Source organism: Ambystoma mexicanum, chromosome 5q (genome assembly GCF_040938575.1).
Source record: "Ambystoma mexicanum isolate Mex_15411 chromosome 5q, UKY_AmexF1_1, whole genome shotgun sequence".
Taxonomy (NCBI): domain Eukaryota; kingdom Metazoa; phylum Chordata; class Amphibia; order Caudata; family Ambystomatidae; genus Ambystoma; species Ambystoma mexicanum.
In genome coordinates this window covers 363,394,976-363,416,361 of record NC_090933.1, presented here as the reverse complement: position 1 = coordinate 363,416,361, position 21,386 = coordinate 363,394,976, and the positions used below count along the sequence as shown (strand labels likewise).

The 21,386-nt window shown below is 49.5% G+C and overlaps 1 protein-coding gene across 2 annotated transcripts in view; it reads left to right on the top strand.

Moving 5' to 3' along the window:
- The window catches only part of SMCHD1 (structural maintenance of chromosomes flexible hinge domain containing 1), a 3,133,956-nt gene that overhangs the window by 2,043,896 nt on the left and 1,068,674 nt on the right, over positions 1-21,386 (top strand). For both annotated transcript variants that reach the window (XM_069620859.1, XM_069620860.1), the window contains exons 29-30: positions 20,602-20,769; positions 21,136-21,261. In XM_069620859.1, the coding sequence (XP_069476960.1) occupies positions 20,602-20,769; positions 21,136-21,261 (294 nt within the window). The remainder of the gene's footprint in view (positions 1-20,601; positions 20,770-21,135; positions 21,262-21,386) is intronic.

Sequence of the window (21,386 nt, the reverse complement as noted above, 5' to 3'; positions counted from 1 at the left end):
TAACAAGGTTCTTTCTTTTCTGTTCCTCTGGTTGCTCAATTACTTAAGGGGCTTGCAAATATGTTTCCTTTGGCCCAATTTGTGGTTCCAGCTTGGGACTTGAACCTTGTCCTTTCATTCTTGGTGGCGGCTCCTTTCGAGTCTTTGCATTCGACTTCAATGCGACTCCTCATGGGTGGGGGTCTATCCGACCAGCTAGGGAGGTAGTGAGATGCAGGCATTATACTGTAAAGCACCTTATCTTCAATTCTTCAAGTAGAGGATTAGACTCAGTTATGTCATGTTTTTTTGCTAAAGGTGTATCAGAGTTTAATGTCAAACAAAAAAATGGAACTCTGTTTTTTTCCACCTCCTCATCACTAAAAAGGGGTTGGTCCCCAAGAGGGTGCTAGTTACTATGTGGCAGGACAGCATCTTTTCGCTGAGAATCAATTGTTTGTCGCATTCTCTAAGGCAAGCTTGGATTGTGCAGTTACCAAGCAGACATTGTCACACTGAATTGTGTTGTGTGTAGGTGAGTGCTGTGAGAAAGCTGGGAAGGAGGTTCAGTCTGGACTTTGAGCGTACTCTACTAGAGGTTTAGCTTCGAAGGGATTGTGTCCTCCGACGTATTCCTCATCTTAGATATCTCTTTCCAGCTTTGCTGGCCTCGGAATTTTTTTTCTGTAGAGGGCGCTGCGCGTCGACGTCCGCCGAGTCGATGTCCCTCGACAGCCGCCGTATCGACATCGACGTCATCCTGCCTATAAAGGCTGTGTGCAGCGTCAGTTGTTCAGTTCCGTTTTTCCGCGCTTACTCAGTGCCTCGGAATATCGTTGCTCAGTTTCGTAGAGAATTAATCCAATTTCTCCAGCATGGGGTCTGGCGTGGATTCACATGCTCATGAATATTCCCCGTCGTCAGCCTGGGAATCCTCGGTAAAGAAAAAACCAGTATCAGTTTCGTTTCTGATCTGTCTTTCGTAGTAGTAACCAATCACTGGTCTCTGCGTCATACTGACCACAGCCAATGACTGCCCTCTACCTAAGCCCCGCCTCTGGCAGCCATCTTCAGATTTTTACCGCACGTTCATGTGTTGGGATCCTCGTGCTATTGCTCTCGAGCGTTAGTGCTATTTTTTCACTTTTTTTCTCAAAAACTTTGTTTTTTTCGGTCAAAAGAGCCTCAAGCTCCACCGACTCTCCATCCGATCAACGGGGACCCGTGTCGGATTGTTCTACGCCCCTCAAGGGTGAAGATTCGTCGATCTACGCTTTTGGAGGACTCCAGAAGTTTCTGAGGCCCATCTCGGTCATGGCCCAGGAGAAGGGAAGCTCGACGCCCGGAAAGCTGTTCAGGGTCTGCCCTGGATGCCAGCTGCAGAATGTCTTTAAGGAAGACGAACACTCCTTTTGTCTTTACTGCCTACATGAAGACAAGACGCACGTGGAGAAGGACCGTGCGTTTTGCGGCAACATGTCGGAGCGGACCATGAAGGACCGCCATCAACGTCTCGCCAACTGGCTGGAAGGGAAGAGCCCGTCTGGCGAGAAGAAGAAGAAGAAATCAGAGCGGTCTTCTAAGACCTTTGAGGACGCCCCGGCGACGGGGGTCCAACATAAGGCCAAGTACCGCGAGTCCGCTGGCACCGGGAGCGCCGAACGGTCGGGCTCTACGGGCACCAGGCAGGGCGCACCCTACCCGGCACCATCAACCACGAGCCAACGCTCTGGGTCGGGTAAGAGGAAGGCCAAGCACCCGGCAAAGCTCCTGGAGAGACCCCGGTCGAGCTCGAAGGCGGAGGGGGAGCGAGGCAGTGCCCCCCCCCCCTGAAGGAGAAGGCGGTGAGCGCACCAAGGGTGGTGAAAGCCTTAATCCATCCGGCCAAGGCCTCTATCGAGACAGTCGCGGCGGCCCTGGCTCAGCCTGTGGAGGCTACGCCGGTGGTGGCGACCTCGGGGCTCAGACTCTCCCTGCCACCGCGGAGGGAGTCCTCTTTTATGCCCATCGACAGGACCCCCGTGAAACCTCCGACGGAGAAGAAAAAGAGGGGGCAGGAGGTCGCCGTGGATTCGGCCTCAACCTCTGAGGAAGAACTGATTGAGGTCTTAAGCCACGGCGTTAGCGTGGAAGAAGACCAGCCCGTCGGGAGGGATCCCGACGCAGGAGACGACGACATCGTCGAGGGTACCGACGGGGCCCCTGACCGCCCGTCGGATTCCCCTCTGCCAGTGCCGCAAGACAACTCGGCGGCCATTTTGTTGGCTATACAGTCCTTATGCTCAGAGATAAGGACGAGACTGCCGTTACCAGTGGAGGAACCACTCCCGTCGGGGGACCCGGAACCAGGCCCTTCGGGCAGCCCCCCTCCTAAGAAAAGAAGGATTCACCCTCCACCTCCTTTTCAGCCGTCGCGCCCCGTTCAGCCCTCCTCCCCGTCCACGACTCGAGGGGATGTTACGGGGACTGACACGGCCGCAACGGGTACGGACGACGAGGTTTACGACGAGGATCTGCCGTCGTCTCCTCCCACCCGGGCTTCCCCGCCCGACGAGATTGGATCTTTTCACTCCATGATCGCCAGGGCATCCGAGCTCTTCCAGCTCTGCCCTGAGGAGAAGGAAGGTTTCCTTTATCAGCGGCGCGAGGCCAAGAGGAAGACGGTCCTCGCGGTACCTCTACTGGACGATATTTGGGATGAGGGCCTCGCCCTCCTCAAGAACCCATCCACGACGCCGGCTAGAAGAGACCGGTACGAGAAGAAGTACCGGGTCCCGGACGCGGCCCCCTTGTGCCTCTGGGCGCAGCCTACCCCGGACTCCGTCGTCTCCGCGGCGGCCAGGAAGAAAGCGGGGGGGGTCGCGGCCTCCACGTCGACTTCCCCGCCGGACGGCGAGGGAAAGAAATTGGACACGATGGGGCGCAGGGTCATCTCGTCTGCAGCGACGACGATTAAGGCGGCTAACGCCTTGGCTATCGTAGCCCGGTACGACAGGGAGCTGTGGTACAAGCTCGCTCCCCTGCTGGACTTCCTACCGGACGACAAGAGGGCGGATGCCCTGGAGATCTTGCAGGAAGGTGAGGTGGCGTCGGACCACGCCATCACTATTGCGACGGACATCGCCGACACTGGATTTCGCCAGTTGGGCAACGGCGTGTGCCTTAGGCGGCGTGGATGGCTCAAGGCTACTGACTTCCGTCAAGACGTACAGACCAGAGTCCTGGACATGCTGTTCGATGGGAACAACCTGTTTGGGAAAACAGTGGACGATTCCCTTCAAGCCATTAAAGCGGACACAGAGACAGCCCGGGCTCTCGGGGTTCTCCAGCAACGGCGGCCGCCCTTTCGGAGCGGCAGAGGCAAGGGCGCCTCCAAAGGTTCCGGCGACGGATTTTCCACCTACCGTCAAGCGGCCCGTTCATCGTCTCAAGAAGCTTACAGGGGACGAGGCAAGTCAGGCGGACCCCGCCGTCGTCGCCAAGGAGGTCAAGGCGGCAAAGCCTCGTCTAAGCAGGATTGAACCGGCCGTGGGGTCGGGCCCCCACCGAAGCACCCCGGTGGGAGGCCGGCTGGCGAGCTTCGTCAGCGTGTGGGAGTCCATCTCCACCGACCGTTGGGTGCTGGACGCCCTAGCCCAGGGCCACGCGCTCGAGTTTCAAAGAAGGTGCCCGTGCGTCCCCCCTGTGGCCAGGAAAGAGCTTCACGTCCCTCAGCTTCTCCGGGAGGTAAGGGCGATGCTAAGGAAGGGCGCCATCGAACTCGTCCCAAGGAGGCTTCGGGGCTCCGGAGTTTACTCCAGATACTTCCTCGTGAAGAAGAAGACGGGAGGATGGCGCCCCATCCTAGACCTACGACGGCTGAACAAGTTCATCAAGGCTCAGAAGTTCCGGATGGTCACCCTCCAGCACGTCCTGGGTCAGCTGGAGGAGGGCGACTTCCTGTCGTCGTTGGATTTGGAGGATGCCTACTTCCATATTCCCATCCTAAAGGGGCACCGAAAATTCCTCAGGTTCGTGGTCCAAGGGCGTCACTACCAGTTAAGAGCCCTTCCCTTCGGTCTACGGTCGGCACCCAGGGTATTCACCAAGTGCCTTGCACCAGTGGCGGCGCAGCTGCCCCGAGAGGGGATCCACGTCTACCCCTACCTGGACGACTGGCTCATCCGAGCCAAGACGAGGGAGCTCGCCGTGAGGCACACGGCAAGGACCGTCCAACTTCTCATGGACCTGGGATTCTCTGTGAACTACGCCAAGTCCCACCTGGTACCCGCGCAAAACGCACTGTTTCTGGGAGCAAAGCTCGACACAGTGTCCCTTCTGGCCTCCCCGTCCGAGGAAAGGACCAGGTCCATCCTGGGCAAGGTACAGCGGATGTTGGTTTCCGACGCGGCCAAGGTGAGGTCCATCAAGTCCCTCCTCGGAATGATGTCTTCCTGCATCTACCTCATTCCCAAATGCAGGCTCCGGATGCGCCCGTTGCAGGAGTTCCTGGACGCGCGCTGGATCCAAACGATGGACGGCTTTGAGGAGAGGATCACACTCGACGAGAGTTTCCGCCGAGCGATCCGGTGGTGGGGCACCCGTGCGCATCTGACGGCGGGCATGGACTTCCAGACCCCAGACCACCAGGAGACAGTGACCACGGATGCCTCCCTGGAAGGGTGGGGAGCGCACACCGAAAATCTGCACGCGAGAGGCCTTTGGCTCCCGACGGAGAAGTCCCTCCATATCAACGTCCTGGAGCTCCGTGCAGTGTTCTGGGCCCTCAGGTCCTTCCTTCCGTCCCTCAAGGGCAAGGTGGTGAGGATCTTCACCGACAACACCACCACCATGTTTTACATCAGGAAACAGGGCGGAACCAGGTCCCCAGCGCTGTCCAAGGAGGCGCAGGACCTGTGGCATTGGGCCGTCGCCCAAAGGATGTTTCTGGTGCCGTTTCATCTGGCAGGGATAAAAAACACCATCGCCGACTCACTCAGCAGGGAGCTGCGCTCGTGCCACGAGTGGGAACTACGGCAGGATCTAGTGGATCGCCTCTTCCGACGGTGGGGCACACCCCAGATCGACCTGTTCGCGACGGCGACGAACTCCAAGTGCCGGAGGTTCGCCAGCAGGTTTCCCCAGCCGAGGAGCATGGGCGATGCTTTCTCGTTCCCCTGGGCGGGCCTGTTCCTATACGCATTCCCTCCGTTGCCACTACTGATCCGGCTCATCAACCAGCTCAAGAGGTCACGTTGCAGGATGATCCTCGTCGCACCTGCGTGGCCGAGGCAGATATGGTTCCCGGACCTTCTGGACTTGTCAGCGTCCCCGTCAATCAAGCCGCCAGTGGACGCGGATCTGCTCTCCAGGGAAGGAGGCGCCATCCTCCACCACGACCCGAAGTCGCTGAACTTGCAGGCCTGGCTCCTGCAGCGCTAGAGTTTGGAGGATACGACATACCGGCCGATTGCAGAGAGGTTCTTGCAAAGGCCAGGGCGTCCTCGACTCTTAAATGCTACGGACACAAATGGAAGAGGTTCTCTGTCTGGTGCCACGCACAGAAGATTAACCCTCTAAGGATTACGGCTCCCCAAGTACTGCCGTACCTGTTGACGCTGGCCAAAGCTGTACTGGCACACGCGTCCATCAAGATTCATCTTGCTGCGATCTCCCGGTACACTAGAACCACGGGGCGGACGTCCTTGTGGTCTCATCGTCTGGTGAAAGAGTTCATGAAGGGACTGTTCAGATCGTTCCCGCCGGTGAAGGCTCCGGCCCCGGCGTGGGAGCTCAACGTGGTGCTGACCAAGCTCATGGGACCTCCGTTCGAGCCTCTGCACTCGGCCCCGTTGAAGTTCCTGTCGTGGAAAACAGCGTTTATTGTGGCCATCACCTCCGCACGACGGGTGGGAGAGATCCAGGCCCTTTCCTGCAAGGCCCCATACTTGACTTTTCACGACACGAGGGTGGTGCTCAGGACGCACCCCTCCTTCATGCCCAAGGTGCCGTCGGACTTCCATCTCAACGAACCTTTGGTGTTGCCTGTGTTTTTCCCGTCGCCTTCGTCGCCGGCTGAGAGGACTTTGCACTCGCTGGATGTGGCTAGAGCGCTGAAGTTCTACATGGACCGCACGAAGTGTTTTCGGAAGACGTCACAACTCTTTGTGAACTTTGGACCTGTCAATCAGGGGAAGGCTCTCTCGAAGGCTTCCATTTCCAGATGGCTCTCTGGCTGTATTATGTACTGTCACCGGTTGGCAAACCGACCGCTGCCTGGCCGTCCGAGAGCACATTCCACCAGAACGATCGCAGCTACCACGGCGTTCCTATCTGGTGTGCCCCTGCTAGACATTTGCAGGGCTGCTACGTGGAGGTCGACGCACACCTTCACGAAATTCTACTGCGTCGATCGGGATTCCAGGGAGGAGTCCAGGGTCGGCCAAGCAGTGCTGCGCAACCTGTTCGCCTGAGGTGAGCCTGGTGAGGAGGTAAGATGCTTAATGTTGAGTTTGATGTGATGCTTAATGTTGAGCCTTTGCCACCTCCCGTGGTTGTGCATGTGGGTACTGCTATGTATTCTTTATTCATGAGCATGTGAATCCATGCCAGACCCCATGCTGGAGAAGGAACAAGTTACTTACCTGTAACTGTTGTTCTCCAGCATGGGTCTGGCATGGATTCACATGCGAACCCCCCCGCCTACCCCTCTGCGGCTCTTCACTTGGTCATACTGCTACTTCACGTGCTTCCAAATCTGAAGATGGCTGCCAGAGGCGGGGCTTAGGTAGAGGGCAGTCATTGGCTGTGGTCAGTATGACGCAGAGACCAGTGATTGGTTACTACTACGAAAGACAGATCAGAAACGAAACTGATACTGGTTTTTTCTTTACCGAGGATTCCCAGCCTGACGACGGGGAATATTCATGAGCATGTGAATCCATGCCAGACCCATGCTGGAGAACAACAGTTACAGGTAAGTAACTTGTTCCTTCCTCGAGATATTCGATCCATACTCGACGGCTTCCTCGTCGGAACCGACGACCCCTCGGTCCGGCTTTAAAAAATGCCGAGACTGTGGAAAAAAGATGTCGCTGACTGACCCTCACAGAGTTTGTCTGTGGTGTTTGGGAGCTGAACACCATTGTTCGGAGTGCGAGGACTGTATGTCCATGACAGCTAAGGCCCTGAAGGAGTGTAGGGGGAAGCTGGAAAAAGGTAAGACTTCTAAAGCTTCTTCTTCCTCGACGAAGTCGAGACATTCGTCTCCTCGTCACCATTCGCGCTCCAGGTCTCGAAGCGGGTCCCATCACTCCTCGAGATCGAAGCACTCGAAGAGGAGACGTCGAAGATCCCCTTCTTCGTCCTCCTCTTCCTCTGTTTCACCTAAGAGAATTCCCTGCCCCACGAAACATAGTTCCCGGGCTGAATGGGAGGAATTCCGAAAAAATATGATGAGCGTCTTCGAGAAAGCGGCCTCGACCCCCTCGAAGACTGCCGAGAGCGATGCTCTGGTCGAAAGACCCAAAGGTCCAAAACACCGCGAGTCGCAGTACCCGGTGAAGGAAGCTTCTCCAGCGCATCACGAACCCTTGAGTAAAGCTAAGACCTCGAATCCTTCTTCAAAGGTTCAGTCGACGAAGGTTCTGTCGACGCCGAGGTCGGTGTCTTCGACGCCGTTGTCGAAGGGACCTTCGACACACGGGTCTGTCGACTCGATGCCATCCTCAACACCGGCGTCGACGCCAAGGAAAGTCACGGTTGCGGTGCACCCAGTGGCTATTCCCAGGTCTTCAATGACGATGTCGTCGAGATTGTCGACATCCTCAAGCAGAATTCCAATTCTATCGAGGACCTCGAGGCCTCCGTCTTTGTTTTCGACGCCACGTTCGAAGCCTTCGGCGTCGACGACATCGACGTTTTCGAGGCCGATTACAACAATTTTGGCACCCTCTGCCTTGGAGATGGGTTTCACACCCTTTGTGAGTTCAGACCAATTGAGAACAATGTCCTCAATCATGGAAGAGGGAGACCTGTCTGACCAAGAAGAGACATTTGAGTTGCAGGGATCTGCAACCCCAGTTCAAGAGAAGTTATCCTCATAGGAACGCAGATTAAAGGAACTCCATGATTCCTTACATGAAGCAAGTGGGTTAGACACTTCCCCTGAGGTGGAGTTCGCTAGGCCAGACCCGGGGGAGCATGCTGAAACCCCTTATAGAGCCTTAATGGCCAGGATCACAGAATTTATGGGGTGGTCAACACCTTCACAGGCTTTCCAACAGGATGACCGCACAGATATTCTTGATAAAGGTCCACAGGAGGATCCTGTAGTACCTTTTCATAAAGCTCTTCAAAGGAAAATCATGACGAACTGGGAAACCCCAGATGTCGTCCCGGCAGTAAATAAAAAAACTGTCTACTAAATACAGGGTATCTTCTGCAGACCCGGAGTTTTTGTCCAAACACCCATCCCCAGAAAGTCTGGTGGTACAGGCAGCATCTTCTACTGACATCAAGACTGCTTACCCTACCGTCCCACAGGACAGGGACGATAAAAAATATGATGCTATGGCTAAGAAAGTCTTTTCGGCATGTAGCATGGCGTTAAAATCTATTAATGCTACTTGCACCCTTGCTAGATTTAGCCATACACTTTGGGATTGTGCTTCTACAGCATCCCGGAGGGAGAAGAAAGGGAGGTGTTCCTAAATATCATACAGGACGGTAAAGACGCTATGTGCGAATCCCTCTAGAAGGGCATTGATTCGGCTGACCATATCAGCAGAGCAATGGCGGCAAGTACAACAACCAGGAGATTCGCTTGGTTGAGAAAGTCTGGTTTTGTCCCAGATGTGCAAGCCAGGCTCTTGAACATGCCATTTGATGGCTCTTCTTTGTTTGGGAAAAAGGTGGATGACAGTTTAGAAAAACTGCAAACATCAAAGGCAGCAGCAAAATCCCTAGGCACTGCAATCCGCCAGACACCTTTTCGTCCCACAGGAACCTCTGCGAGAGGCAAGTCCTTTCGCTTCTACTCCGCATTCGGAAGAGGTAGAGGACGACCGGCTCAAAGGGGACAAAGAAGAACTACCCGAGGTAGACGGGGTAGATATTCAAAAGCCGCAGCAACAGCAGGTGCCTCTTTACCATCGGCATCTGCATCAGCCGCCCCAAAACCACTCTGAGGACTTCCCTCACAAGGCACCTGTAGGAGGCAGGTTAACTCAAAATCTGGCAGAATGGCAGGCTATCACGTCAGATGCTTGGGCATTGGAGACAGTTGCACAAGTTTACTGCCTGCCTCTCCTACGCATACCTCAGAGTCATCCACCGGGGATCAGCTCTCAAAAAGCTCCAGATCCGCTCCTCTTGCAGGAAATTTTACACCTGCTAGAGAAAGGTGCCATAGAGCCGGTACCTGTAGCGGAGAGGAACAGGGGCTGGTACTCCCCTTACTTTCTCATTCCAAAGAAAGACAGAAGACTGAGACCCATCTTGGATTTGCGAGTATTGAACACATTCCTCAGGAAAGACAAATTCAAGATGGTAACTCTTTCTCAGATCCTTCAGGCCCTTCAGTTCCAGGACTGGTTGGTATCTCTGGACCTTCAGGACGCTTATTTCCATGTGCCAATCCATCTCAAACACAGGAAATACCTGAGGTTCGCAATTGGCAACTCTCATTATCAATTTCGAGTGCTGCCATTTGGGCTGACCTCCGCCCCGAGGGTCTTCACCAAGTTAATGTCGGTAGTGGCTGCAAGTCTAAGGAGGGAAGGGATTCACGTCTACCCCTACCTGGACGATTGGTTGATCAGAGCTGTATCTTCTGAACAAGCTCAGATCCAGCTAGATCATGTTTGCCACTCCCTTCACAGACTGGGCTTCTCCCTCAATTTAAAGAAGTCACAAATGATACCATCGCAGAGACTCCAGTTCATCGGAGCGATCCTGGACACTTCCCTGGGAAAAGCCTCGCCACCAGAGGTGAGGGCTCAAGATATTCTACAGATGGTTACCAAGTTTCAAAATGCCCAACGTCTCCCAACCTTTGACTTTTTGAGGTTGCTAGGCCTCATGGCATCCTGCATTTTCCTAGTGCCAGAGGCTCGCCTGAGAATGAGATCCCTCCAGTGGAAACTGAGAACTCAGTGGTCACAATTCTCAGGGAGAATGACAGATCTTCTTCAGGTTCCCGACAGGGTGGCTCGAGACCTTCAGTGGTGGGGCTGTCAGGAGAACATTCTGAAAGGAGAACAGTTTTGGCAACCCTGGCCGGAGATAACAGTAGTCACGGATGCCTCACTCACGGGGTGGGGAGCCCATGCCAACGACTTGACCATCAGCGGTCGTTGGTCTCCATCGGAGTCCAGACTACATATCAACCTGTTAGAGCTGAGGGTCATCAGACTTGCGCTGAAGGCTTTTCTGCCATCTGTACAAGGAAAGAATGTCCTGATAATGACGGACAACACAGTGGCCATGCATTACCTCAACAAAAGAGGAGGCGTAGGATCACTACCTCTGTGCAGAGAGGCGATGCAGCTCTGGTTTTGGGCAATCCAAGAAGGAATCTCTCTATCGGCAGTTCACCTAGCCGGAGAGAAGAACTTGACAGCGGACGCTCTGAGCAGGCAGAGCACAGTCTCCCACGAGTGGGAACTAGCTCAGGAAGTCCTTCAAGAGATCTTCGCCCTTTGGGGAACCCCTCAGGTGGATCTGTTCGCCACCAGTGTCAACAGGAAGTGCGATCTGTTCTGTTCAAGGGAATTTCCCCCGAGAGGAGCTCTGGGAGACGCGTTCATAGTGGACTGGGAGTTTCCGCTTCTGTACGCGTTTCCACCGGTCCCTGTCATTCCTCAAATGATCAGGAGGTTGAGAAGATTCCGGAAAACTATGATCCTAATTGCCCCGGATTGGGCCAGGAGAACGTGGTACCCGGACCTTCTAGACTTGTCCATCTGCCCTCCAATTCGACTTCCACTCAGAGAGAATCTGCTCTCAGAGAAGGGAGGTCAGGTTCTCCATCCAGACATCAAAACCCTCAACCTTTATGCTTGGCTTCTGAAAGGCTGAGGTACAAGGATTGGGACCTCCCTGATGAGGTTATGGAGGTGTTGCTTTCGGCAAGAAGGGGCCAGCAACAAAATCTTTATACCGCTGCCGTTGGAACAGATTTTGCAGCTGGTGTAGAGAAAAGAATATCGATCCCTTTTCATGTGGTACACCAATGGTTTTGTCCTTCCTACTTTATTTAGCGAACTCGGGCCTTCAAGTTGGCACCATCAAGGGCTATCTCGCAGCGCTATCCATCTTTAAGCGCACTGCGGAAGAACCAACCTATTTCAAGTTACCCTTGGTAATACAGTTTCTAAAGGGGTTAACTAACGTTTCTCCCCAAGACCATTCCAGGTTCCCCTATGGGATTTAAACTTAGTCCTAACTTTCCTGATGGGCACACCTTTCAAACCACTCCACTCTTGTTCGTTAAGATTTCTTACCCTTAAGACTGTTTTATTAATAGCACTTACATCTGCTAGAAGGGTTAGCGAGTTACAAGCTCTTTCTTGTAAACCCCCTCATACAATCTTCCACAAAGACAAAGTTGTTCTGCAAGTGAAGCCTAATTTCCTCCCAAAGGTGGTTTCTGAATTTCATATCACTCAGAAGATTACCCTTCCATCTTTCTATCCTCCTCCTCATCCGGGGAAAGAGGAAGAGAGGTTACACAGGCTGGACCCAAGAAGGGCTTTAAATTGTTACATTAGTAGACTGGCTAGGATAAGACAAGCAGACCAGCTGTTTGTAGGCTACGCAGGTCACAAGCTGGGGTTACCGATAACTAAGCAGACCATTTCCAGATGGATCATTTTAGCCATTTTGGAATGTTATAAACTGGCAGGAAAAGAGCCCCCTCAAAATCTTAGGGCTCATTCGACCAGAGGTATTGCAGCTTCATCGGCCCTCAAAAGAGGAGTGCCGGTTAGAGACATATGTGCGGCTGCCACATGGTCGTCCGTCCATACCTTTACACGGTTTTACAACTTGGATTCCTCCTCCAGTCAAGAGACTAGGTTTGGAAGGGCAGTATTGCACTCTATTCATCAATAAGAGGAAGCATGAAGTCAGTACTCCCACCTCCAATAACAGAATACTGCTATGGGAGCCTATCTAAGATAAGGAATACGTCGGAGGACACAATCCCTTCGAAGAACAAGTTACTTCTTACCTTGTAACGTTCTTTCGATGGGATGTTCCTCCGACGTATATCGACCCTCCCATCCATCCCCGCAGTACTACTTCCCTTGTTGTTGCAGCTTACGCTCCTTCAGGGTGATTAGTCTAGTCCAGAAAGAATTATTGTGGGCTACAAAACGGAACTGAGCAACGGACGCTGCGCGCAGCCTTTATAGGCAGGATGATGTCGATATGGCGGCTGTCGAGGGACATCGACTCGGCGGACGTCGACGCGCAGCGCCCTCTAGAGAAAAAAATTTCCGAGGCCAGCAAAGCTGGAAAGAGATATCTAAGATACGGAATACGTCGGAGGAACATGCCATCGAAAGAAAGTTACAAGGTAAGAAGTAACTTGTTCTTCTTCCTCAACTCTGCAGAGAGGGTTACCTTTCAGAGGCATTTGCCACATGGTTTTCTGATTTAGCGTTGTTAGCCTGCCTCTGTCTGCTATACTGCTTTGGGAGACTATACAGATATGGAATTTGTGAAAGGATCCAATCCATTGAAGCAAAAATGATTTGCCTCTAATGTTCTTTATATGGATTCTCCTCCGACAGATTCTTAATATCCCTCCCATCTTCCCCTGCCTCTGAAAGCTGTTGTGGATGAGTTAAAAGAGGAGTTGGTAAAAGAACAAACTGATTTCTGATGTTTTTTGATGTTAGTTCCACGGCGAAAAAAATATAATCAAGGTTATTTCCAGATTTTTTATTTCTTTCCTTGAGAAAGTGAGCCCCATGGCTGCTGAGCGTAAGAAAAAAATATGAGGAACTGATTTAGTTAGGCAAATAGATACTTTTTATTTATTTATTGGTGTTGGGTTAAAAGTAAACCTTTCCCATATGACACATATAACATCACCTCTAATATTTACAGTTTTGTTTTTGTTCCTTGAAAAGAGAAAAAGAAAGACATTGTTTTATTAAAAAAAAGCCCTTCCATGTAAATTTTGTGATTCTAAAATATAAACCAAGTGAAAAGGCCACATCCTAATCATATGAATCACACACAGTGCATACAACCGAATTAAAATTTATCACATAATTAATTGTCTCCAGTCAATGTACCCAGCTCCTTTAAAACATCATCCAAGAACTTAATCAGTGCTATAATCATTGAAACTCTTTCCCCACAACTGAACACAATCCACTGTTCCTCTGGAGTGACCGTTGCTACAGAACCTGCATGACCAGTCCTAGCCCCTCCACAATCTCCTAGAGACTAAAATGTCCTTAGTAGGTGTTAGGACTGATGTTCTATACTCTGGCCTGGTGGACAGATGTATAGAAGGCTGTTAGGCAGAAACCTGTGCAGTTCCCTTAGGGACCACTGCAAAAGATTTAAGACTACGGGTGGTTGGCAGTAAACCCAATTGGTAGCAGTCTTTACCACCCAGATTTACCTGGTAGCTGTGGCTGAGCAGTCAGACTTCTCTCAAGATGAGTTAGGCAGTATGTAGAGTATACACAATAGGTACAGAGATACAGTAGCACAAGCAAACACTGACCAGAGCTTTGGTGTAAAAAGTATATAATTGTTTATTTAAAGACACACTTGTAGTTACACTAGCACAAAAAGAGGTAAGTAACTTCAACACACAGTCACTATTATATATATATACAACCCTAATTACTTATTAGACAAGTCTTAGTGAGAAACACCACTTATTTTCAGACAGAGGTGAGCGCTTAAAATAAGGTGGCACTCTAATAAGTTATTTAAAAAGGGAGGGAAAAAGGCAGAGTTATGAAAGCACACAAATCTCAATACTTTGCAAAGAACCACAGTGAGGCAGGTTAGGCAAAGTCTACTGGAGAGCAAGGAAGTTCAAATGCCAGGCCCACTCCTAGAGAGAGCAAGCGAAATGTGTCCAGGATCGCACAGTGGGGTTATGCCCAAAGAGTCTTTGTAAATCGTTCACAAAAGATTGAGATCAAGTCAGGAAAAGTTAGTTAACAGGCCCCAGGCTAACCCAGGTTAAAAAGTCGAGGATTTACTGTCACCCCGAACGATCTGTTGCAAGGGAAGCCAGGCGGGACACAGTACCTGAAATGGGAAGAACGCTCTAGCGGGGGCAGTTGTTCCTGGCAGTGGGTGCAAGTCGGTGTTTCGTCCAGAGGAAGAGGAGGTCTCGACGTGGATTAAAGATGACGGTCGTTGCACTGCCAGGGAAGAAACCAGCCGCAGTGTTTCCCGGTTACAAGGTTACTACCCTTTTCTTCGCGGTAGGGGTAAACATTGGTATTCCGGTTGCCGGGGTGCTTGGCACAGGCAAGACGGCCACGAGATGGTCCAGGAAGGCGAAAAGACGGGCAAACTGGTTATCCCCACCAGTCAAAGGAAGAAGACTCTCCGGACTGGAGATCTCCTCTGTCGTCGGGAAAAGTTGTGAGACGGTTCAGCAGGGCTCCACCGGTGGTGTCGTCGTTGCAGGTCAGCTCGGCTTCTCCCTCCTCGGATTCTTTAGGTCCTGTGGCGACTTCTGAAGTTCCAGTCCCCAAAGCCCTGCTTTTATGCAGAAAACCCCCATTCATTCAGCCTAGCTGTCACTCAAACATGCTAAGTGGTGAGCCGGGCGGCTCACCACTTGGGCCAATCACTCAAGAGTGCGACTTGAGTTGCCGAGGCAACTCAGTCCAGGGTGCCTAAACCCCCTCCCACACCATCTGTGGTACCCAGACAGAGTGGCACCACTTTTGGAGGCTTCTGTGGAGAAGCCCGCCAAAAAGTGTAACAAAGGGCTCGATTTGGGTTGGAGTCACAGGAGCGAACACAAACGCCATTTTGGAACCAAGTTTCGGCAAAAAATACCAACCAATGAATTTATATTAATTTAATAAACCGGCGGTATGTTCGAGGCTATTTTAAAAAGTGGTAGCCTCGAACAATGGGAAAATCCCATAGGAATATATTTGTGGTCGAATATAAAAAGTAGTATCCACTGCCACTAGCCAAAACTCGGTCGGGGGAGACTGGACAGTGCCCCCTCGAACAACAGACCCCGGGGCAATCGAATTGCCCCGACCAGTACGTCCACAATATGATGGTTTGTACTGGTTCTGTTCACAATTTGAGACTAGTAAAGCCAATGGTGATTTTACATGCCCTGGGAGACAGTAGTCAGTCCCAGGATATGGAGTCTATGTTTGGGGGTCGCTACGACACCCCTGGGTTACTGCACGGCGGGTGCTGTGTAACCCACATATCAAAAACACATGAAACCCTATGGGGAAAAGGACCCCATAGCCCATAGAACACATACAAAGTCAAAGGAACACCTCAAAACATTTCTAAGAGTGGGAGGAAAAGTGTCTCACTCTTAGCAGGAGATAAAATAAACCCCAAAAATCCAGCAAAGCTGCTGGGGGACTCACTAGGTTTGGGAAATTAGCCTTTACAGAGAATTCTCCCTAACAAAGACCAACCTATATTGTGACAGGGATAGCTCTGGGGAGCTGTAGCCAAACCAGTTCAGGTAGCAGTGACAGGTGGTCTAGGCTAAGATCTTCAGAGGTGGTGAGCTTGTAAAGGGTCCACAATGAGGTCACACAATGGGAATCACAGATTACACTTAGACGGGATGTATAAAAATACAGTTATTTATGGCAAAAACACACTATGAAAAATGACTACTAGCAAGTAGGGTTATCCACAAGACTAATAAACAATAGATACATATATACAGTCACTTATTATAGCGCATAATACAAATGAGATTAGTATTATGCACTCAAGGTCCACAAAGATGATCCGTCACAAAAATTGTCCAGCCCTACGCTGTCTGGGGCCTTTTGCCCAATAGTTCAGGTAAAAGTTCCACAGAAGTTATGAAGCAGGGAAAAATGCAGGTACGGTCTCTGCCGTCCAGTGAAGGGTTCTCAGAGTTAGGGTACGAGTTAGACTAACTACCAAAAGTAGCCGCAATTTTCAGAGGTCTTGCACAAGCAAGCATTGGCAAAGCCAATATTGTTATAATAAAAGTTTCTTATAAGCCAATTCACTTATTAAGAGAGTATAGGGGTAGGCTAGAAGCTCTGTATCTTACCCTTGTACTCCGATTGTTCCCCAGACTTGACGGGACAAAGGAAGAGGGTCCAAGGTTGGTTTTCCAGCCGAAAGTCTCAGTCCTCGATTCGCAAGGGGTTGCAGGTTCGAACTGATCTCCGGGTGGTGTCTTTCACTGTTGCAAGGACTCTCTTTTGAAGAATGAAGCAAAACTCGATGCAGGACCCCTCTCGTGACTGGACTCAGGTCATGTAAGCGATGCCGGACGGTGGTCACCGCAGCACGGCGACGCAAAGGGACTCTGCAGCCGCGGTCGGACTTTCCCTTGTAACTCTGGTCCCCTCTTTGGCAGGGCACCGAGCAGACGTCAGGAATGGATGGTCCCTCCACTCCAAGGCCCGCAGCTCCTTCTCAGGACTGCTAAAGATCACGAGCAAGACAGAGCTCCTCCAGGACAGCAGGAGAAGTTGGTCACCAGGCCTCCTTCAGTCAGGTCTCTGGTTTCTTCGCAGGTCTCACTGCTGGATTGGATACTTGGCTCCTTCAAGTTTCTCCAGGATCTCTAAAGAATGGGTGCAGGGGTCCTAAGTCAGGTCTCTGGTTTCTTCGCAGGTCTCACTGCTGGATTGGATACTTGGCTCCTTCAAGTGTCTCCAGGATCTCTAAAGAATGGGTGCAGGGGTCCCCTTCTTATCCTAAAAGCCAGTTAAGAGCTGCTTCCCTCACTAGCCAATAGCAGGACTAGCCCACACAAACACCCAAGCAGTGATCCAATCAGGATCACTGGTGGGAACATTCATGCATACCACTCAGACACACTGATACCAGTTTGTGGATTGGGACCAGATAGTTCCAGCCCACATCCTGCCAGCAAACACACACAGCCCTCCTGTAGCCCGCCAAAAGCTTCTGCTCTCCCGGTCACTGGAAGTCCTTATAAGCATTTTCCTGGCCTCTCATGCCAGGAAGAAGGCTAAAGAACATGATTCCACAAGGACAGGTGAAAAACCTTGTGGCACAGCCATGTTTGGACACTAGCCACAGTTAGTAGCCGAACGCGGTAAACGCGTTAAGGCTAAAACAAAAAGTCCCAAAAAGTGGAAGAAGTCACTGCTGCCACCAGCTTATCCTTTTAGCACACCTAGAGTAACCAAAAATCCTCTGAGCGTTAGTCTAGGGCAAAACAAATATTTACCCCATTGTACTGCCGTGTAAACTGCATTGTACAATGATAACAAGTTTCCACAAGTGATACAAAAGTAACCAAAAGTGGTAACACAACTAAGGGAAACCATGTTTCCCAGTACTGTCAACCTGAAGGTTATGTCCGTTTCCCCATGACATATGAGCAAAAGCCAGTGCATCTAAGCTTAAGGCTTCACTGCACTGTACAAAGTACAGGTCAGATTCAAGGTTCCATGTGTTAATATCCCTGCCAAAATATCGCCATATAAACCTATCGCCATATTTTTGCAGCAATATTAAGCCATAGGCCTGCGGGGGACACCACCCCTAACCCCACATTTTTTAAAAGGGATTGGGGGACAGCCCTGCAACTTCCGGTCCCATTTACCCCATAATTTATCCCCACCAATAATATTGCCTATGGCCTTACCCCACGACCATATATATGGCAATATTATTGGTGGGCATATTACCCGATACCAGATACAAAAATAAAAGCAAAACGTTTAGGGGTTCCATAAAGATGGAAGGAAAGGTGCAGTAAAGAGAAATCTTTCCCAACAGTAGGATGTAAATTAAAACAAAACGTTAGGAATTGTATCCTGTAGAGGGACCATGAAAATTTCATTAAGTACTTAGGATAGAGTATTATAAGATCATAAATTGTCGCAAAAGTTCTTTTGTAGCTTAAGTTGGGATATTCGCTCCAATGTTTCTGACCAGTCCATACGCCATAACTTGATTTTGACAGCCACCGGGGTTAACAAGAGCATCTCTTCAGAAGTGTTCTGTTCCTAAATTAGCAGGTGACATGCTGATCTCCACAGTTCAAGGACTGGGTCACTGTGATTATTCAGAGCCTCCTTGATAATTGAGAAACCTCTCATGGGGGATTCTCCTATACATTTCCTATATAGGGACAATGATTTCCATTTTAACATGGCTTTCATTGAGCTCAGGCCTCGCTCATATCTTACTAATTGGATAGGAGTTCCCATCGGAAGTTTGAGGGCCTTTCTCCAAAAAAGGCCCTCAAAGTTAGCCATATATTATGTGAGGTTGAACAACAATGTTTAGCGCCATAAGCACTTTTAAACGGTAAAAGGAAAATAGAGGATCCATAGAGAATCTCCCAAAGTTTTTTTTTAATATGAGCAACCCCTAAGAAGCCAGAGTTTTAGTTTAGTTTGCAATTGGGCGACTCTTGGTTAGTCATTCAGGCAAATGCGTACTTACATCATATCCAGAGTCAAGGAGCCCAGAAGCCGAAGGTGTTCATAGGCCAGCACTATGCCTCCTGTTGAGAATTTCCGACAACAGTTAGCACTGGAGGATGTCTTTCCAGATGAGGAATCTCTGGGAGGAGAATCCATAGAAATTCTTTTACCGGTAAGTAATTTTTCCATCACTCGCAACAGGATGCAACAGTTAACTAACAAGTTTCCACCATGCAAAATTGTTGTTCCGACGTGAGAGTCGAATATTGGTGTAATGTTTTTAATGACGCCTATGTTTCATCATGTGCATTTTACCCTTTGTTTACTCACCCGAAAGCTGACTTTCATGGTTGCCATCACTTCAGTCAAGGTTTCTCTAGAAAGAAAGTGAGTGTTTATTTCTTTATCAAGATTGTGACAGACTTTCACCTGCTTGAAAAGATCTAACTTTCAGTCTTTAATAGTTTGTCTCTTCCATGTAAGGCAGAGGAAAGTTTTAAATGGCTGTACCACAAGAAAGCTTACAGCGACCTTGTCCTGGACGAGTGGCTTCCGAAATGACAACCAGGTCCTTTTTAAGCTTGCTGGTACCAGGCTGGCAGCAGTACTACTAAGCAGAACCTGTCCAGGTGGATTGTTCACTACGTTTCTGAATTCTGCATCCAGAATAGCAACTACGTTTTTGCAGGTCTCAGGAATTGTAACTGAGTACCGGCAGCTACCTCTGCCCTGAAGAGGGTTGTCACCATTGATATCTGGAAAGCGTCTGCATGAGCTTCTCTGCAACTGTTATATATTACTGCCTGGATTCCTTATCTGGTCATGATCCCTCCTTTAGCCTGCTAGGCTCAACAGTTTCCATGTGTAATGGTGGTTCTTTGCATTCCAGGTACTTCTTTGGAGGTATTTCTAAGACTATCTGTGGGAAGAAGGAAACTTAAGAAAAGATCATCTTCAGTAATGTTCTTTCCGAAGAAGTTGTCCTTCATCCAACATATTTCTCATTGCCATACCACTCATACAGATGTCTCATAACCCATTGGAGTGCTGCGTTTCCGCAGCTTCAGAGTGCTGATACTTGGCTGAACTGAGATCATGGGGTGCTGACAGCTCTATATATAAATATCACCCATCACGTCCCATCCAGAGACATGGGTGCCAGTGACACAGTGTGCCCTTTAGTGGGTAAAAATATTTCCTAAGCCAAACTTGCAATTTGGAGGTTATATATGTCATTCATGAGGAATCTGTGGGGGGGAGGGTTGGGGATTAATTCATTAGAAAGAATATTACGGAAAGTAAAGGGGTTGTTCTTCCATCAGAAAGAACTTTGCTGAAGGTACGTAATTTGTTTTTCTCTTCTCCTTTTGCGCCGCCATTCTCCCTTGTTATCCTCCCTCTATCCTCTTTTCAAGACCTGGAATAGAGCTTTTGGATTTCACTGCCAGGGTTTCCTGATCCCTCTTTCCCCTGTGCTTTGAAGCAGTGTTCACATTGCACTGTAATGCATTGTCACGGTACAAACATTACATGAATAAATAAAACAGGAACACCTCATCTGTGATCCATGCTGAACTGAAGTAAATTGTGTCCCTTAAAGCACACTAATAGTCAACTTTGTTCAATGTTATCAATTATAGCACTTGCCAGCCCACAGATGTTCTGCTTCCTCAAACATCCTTGGTGTGAAAGGTAAGGGTGAAGCTGTGTGCTTCAGATTCTCAAGTAGACATTGCATACAGGTTGCCACAATACAAATCTCAGATGCAATGTTAGAGCTCGCAGACCCGTACTACTATATGTCACAAGGTCCAGAAGGAACATCCAACAATCTATATTTCCCCGGCATTCCCCCACCGGGTGACAAGTTCTTACAAGCCTAGAATGTATTCAGTTTTGAAATAACTTTGTGATATTTTTCTAGACATGTATTGCTTACTGAATATTTATTGAGCTATTCTGGTATATAAATATATCATTTATTTTTCCTTAATAGGCAAGCACACAAACAATGATTGTCAAAGGCATAAAGTTTTACCCTGGTATACCTGAGACTAAAGAGCTGTGTTTTGCCTGGCGAGAATTTTCAGATTTTGTAAGAGTGAATTTGATTTCTGGACTTCCAAGTAAACTTGTTCTTGTGGACTGGCCAGATTTACAACAGGTACGTCTGTTTGAGGTTAGGCATTGTAGCTAACTTTATGGGACATATAAAGGAGGCACTCTTGCAAGATGTGTCCGTTTTCTGGTACTATAATTGGTGAATTCACTGGAAGGTACTGCATATGTTTTAAATGTTTTGCTTACTTTTCAAACTCTACCTTTTGTTTTCTGCTAGTGATATTCATGTCCTTCCTTCTGGGAACATACTGCCACCATCCCCTACCACAGCCCATTGTTATATTTTGAGACAAGTCCTGTTGATACATTTGTACATTTATTTTACTAATTAAATAGCAGTACATTTTCACTGTTTTGCACTTTATTCATTTTAAATTTTGAGACATTGATGATTTTTGTTTATTTCCAGGTAGTTACTGTGATAAATGGAAAGGAACTGCCAAAGCCTCTCGTAGTTCAACTTTGTGATCAGTGGGGAAATCTGTCTCCAGAGCCGAACATTAAGGTTAACCTCATTAAGGATAGCGTTATGAAGGTAAATCTCCTATGGTTCAAGTTGTCACAGTTACATGGCAAGCATTTCTTTTAGTTTTGTTTATTCAATTTTATGTCTTTTGTTAACCAAATGTAATTGTATATACTCCTACGTCCCGTCCCCTT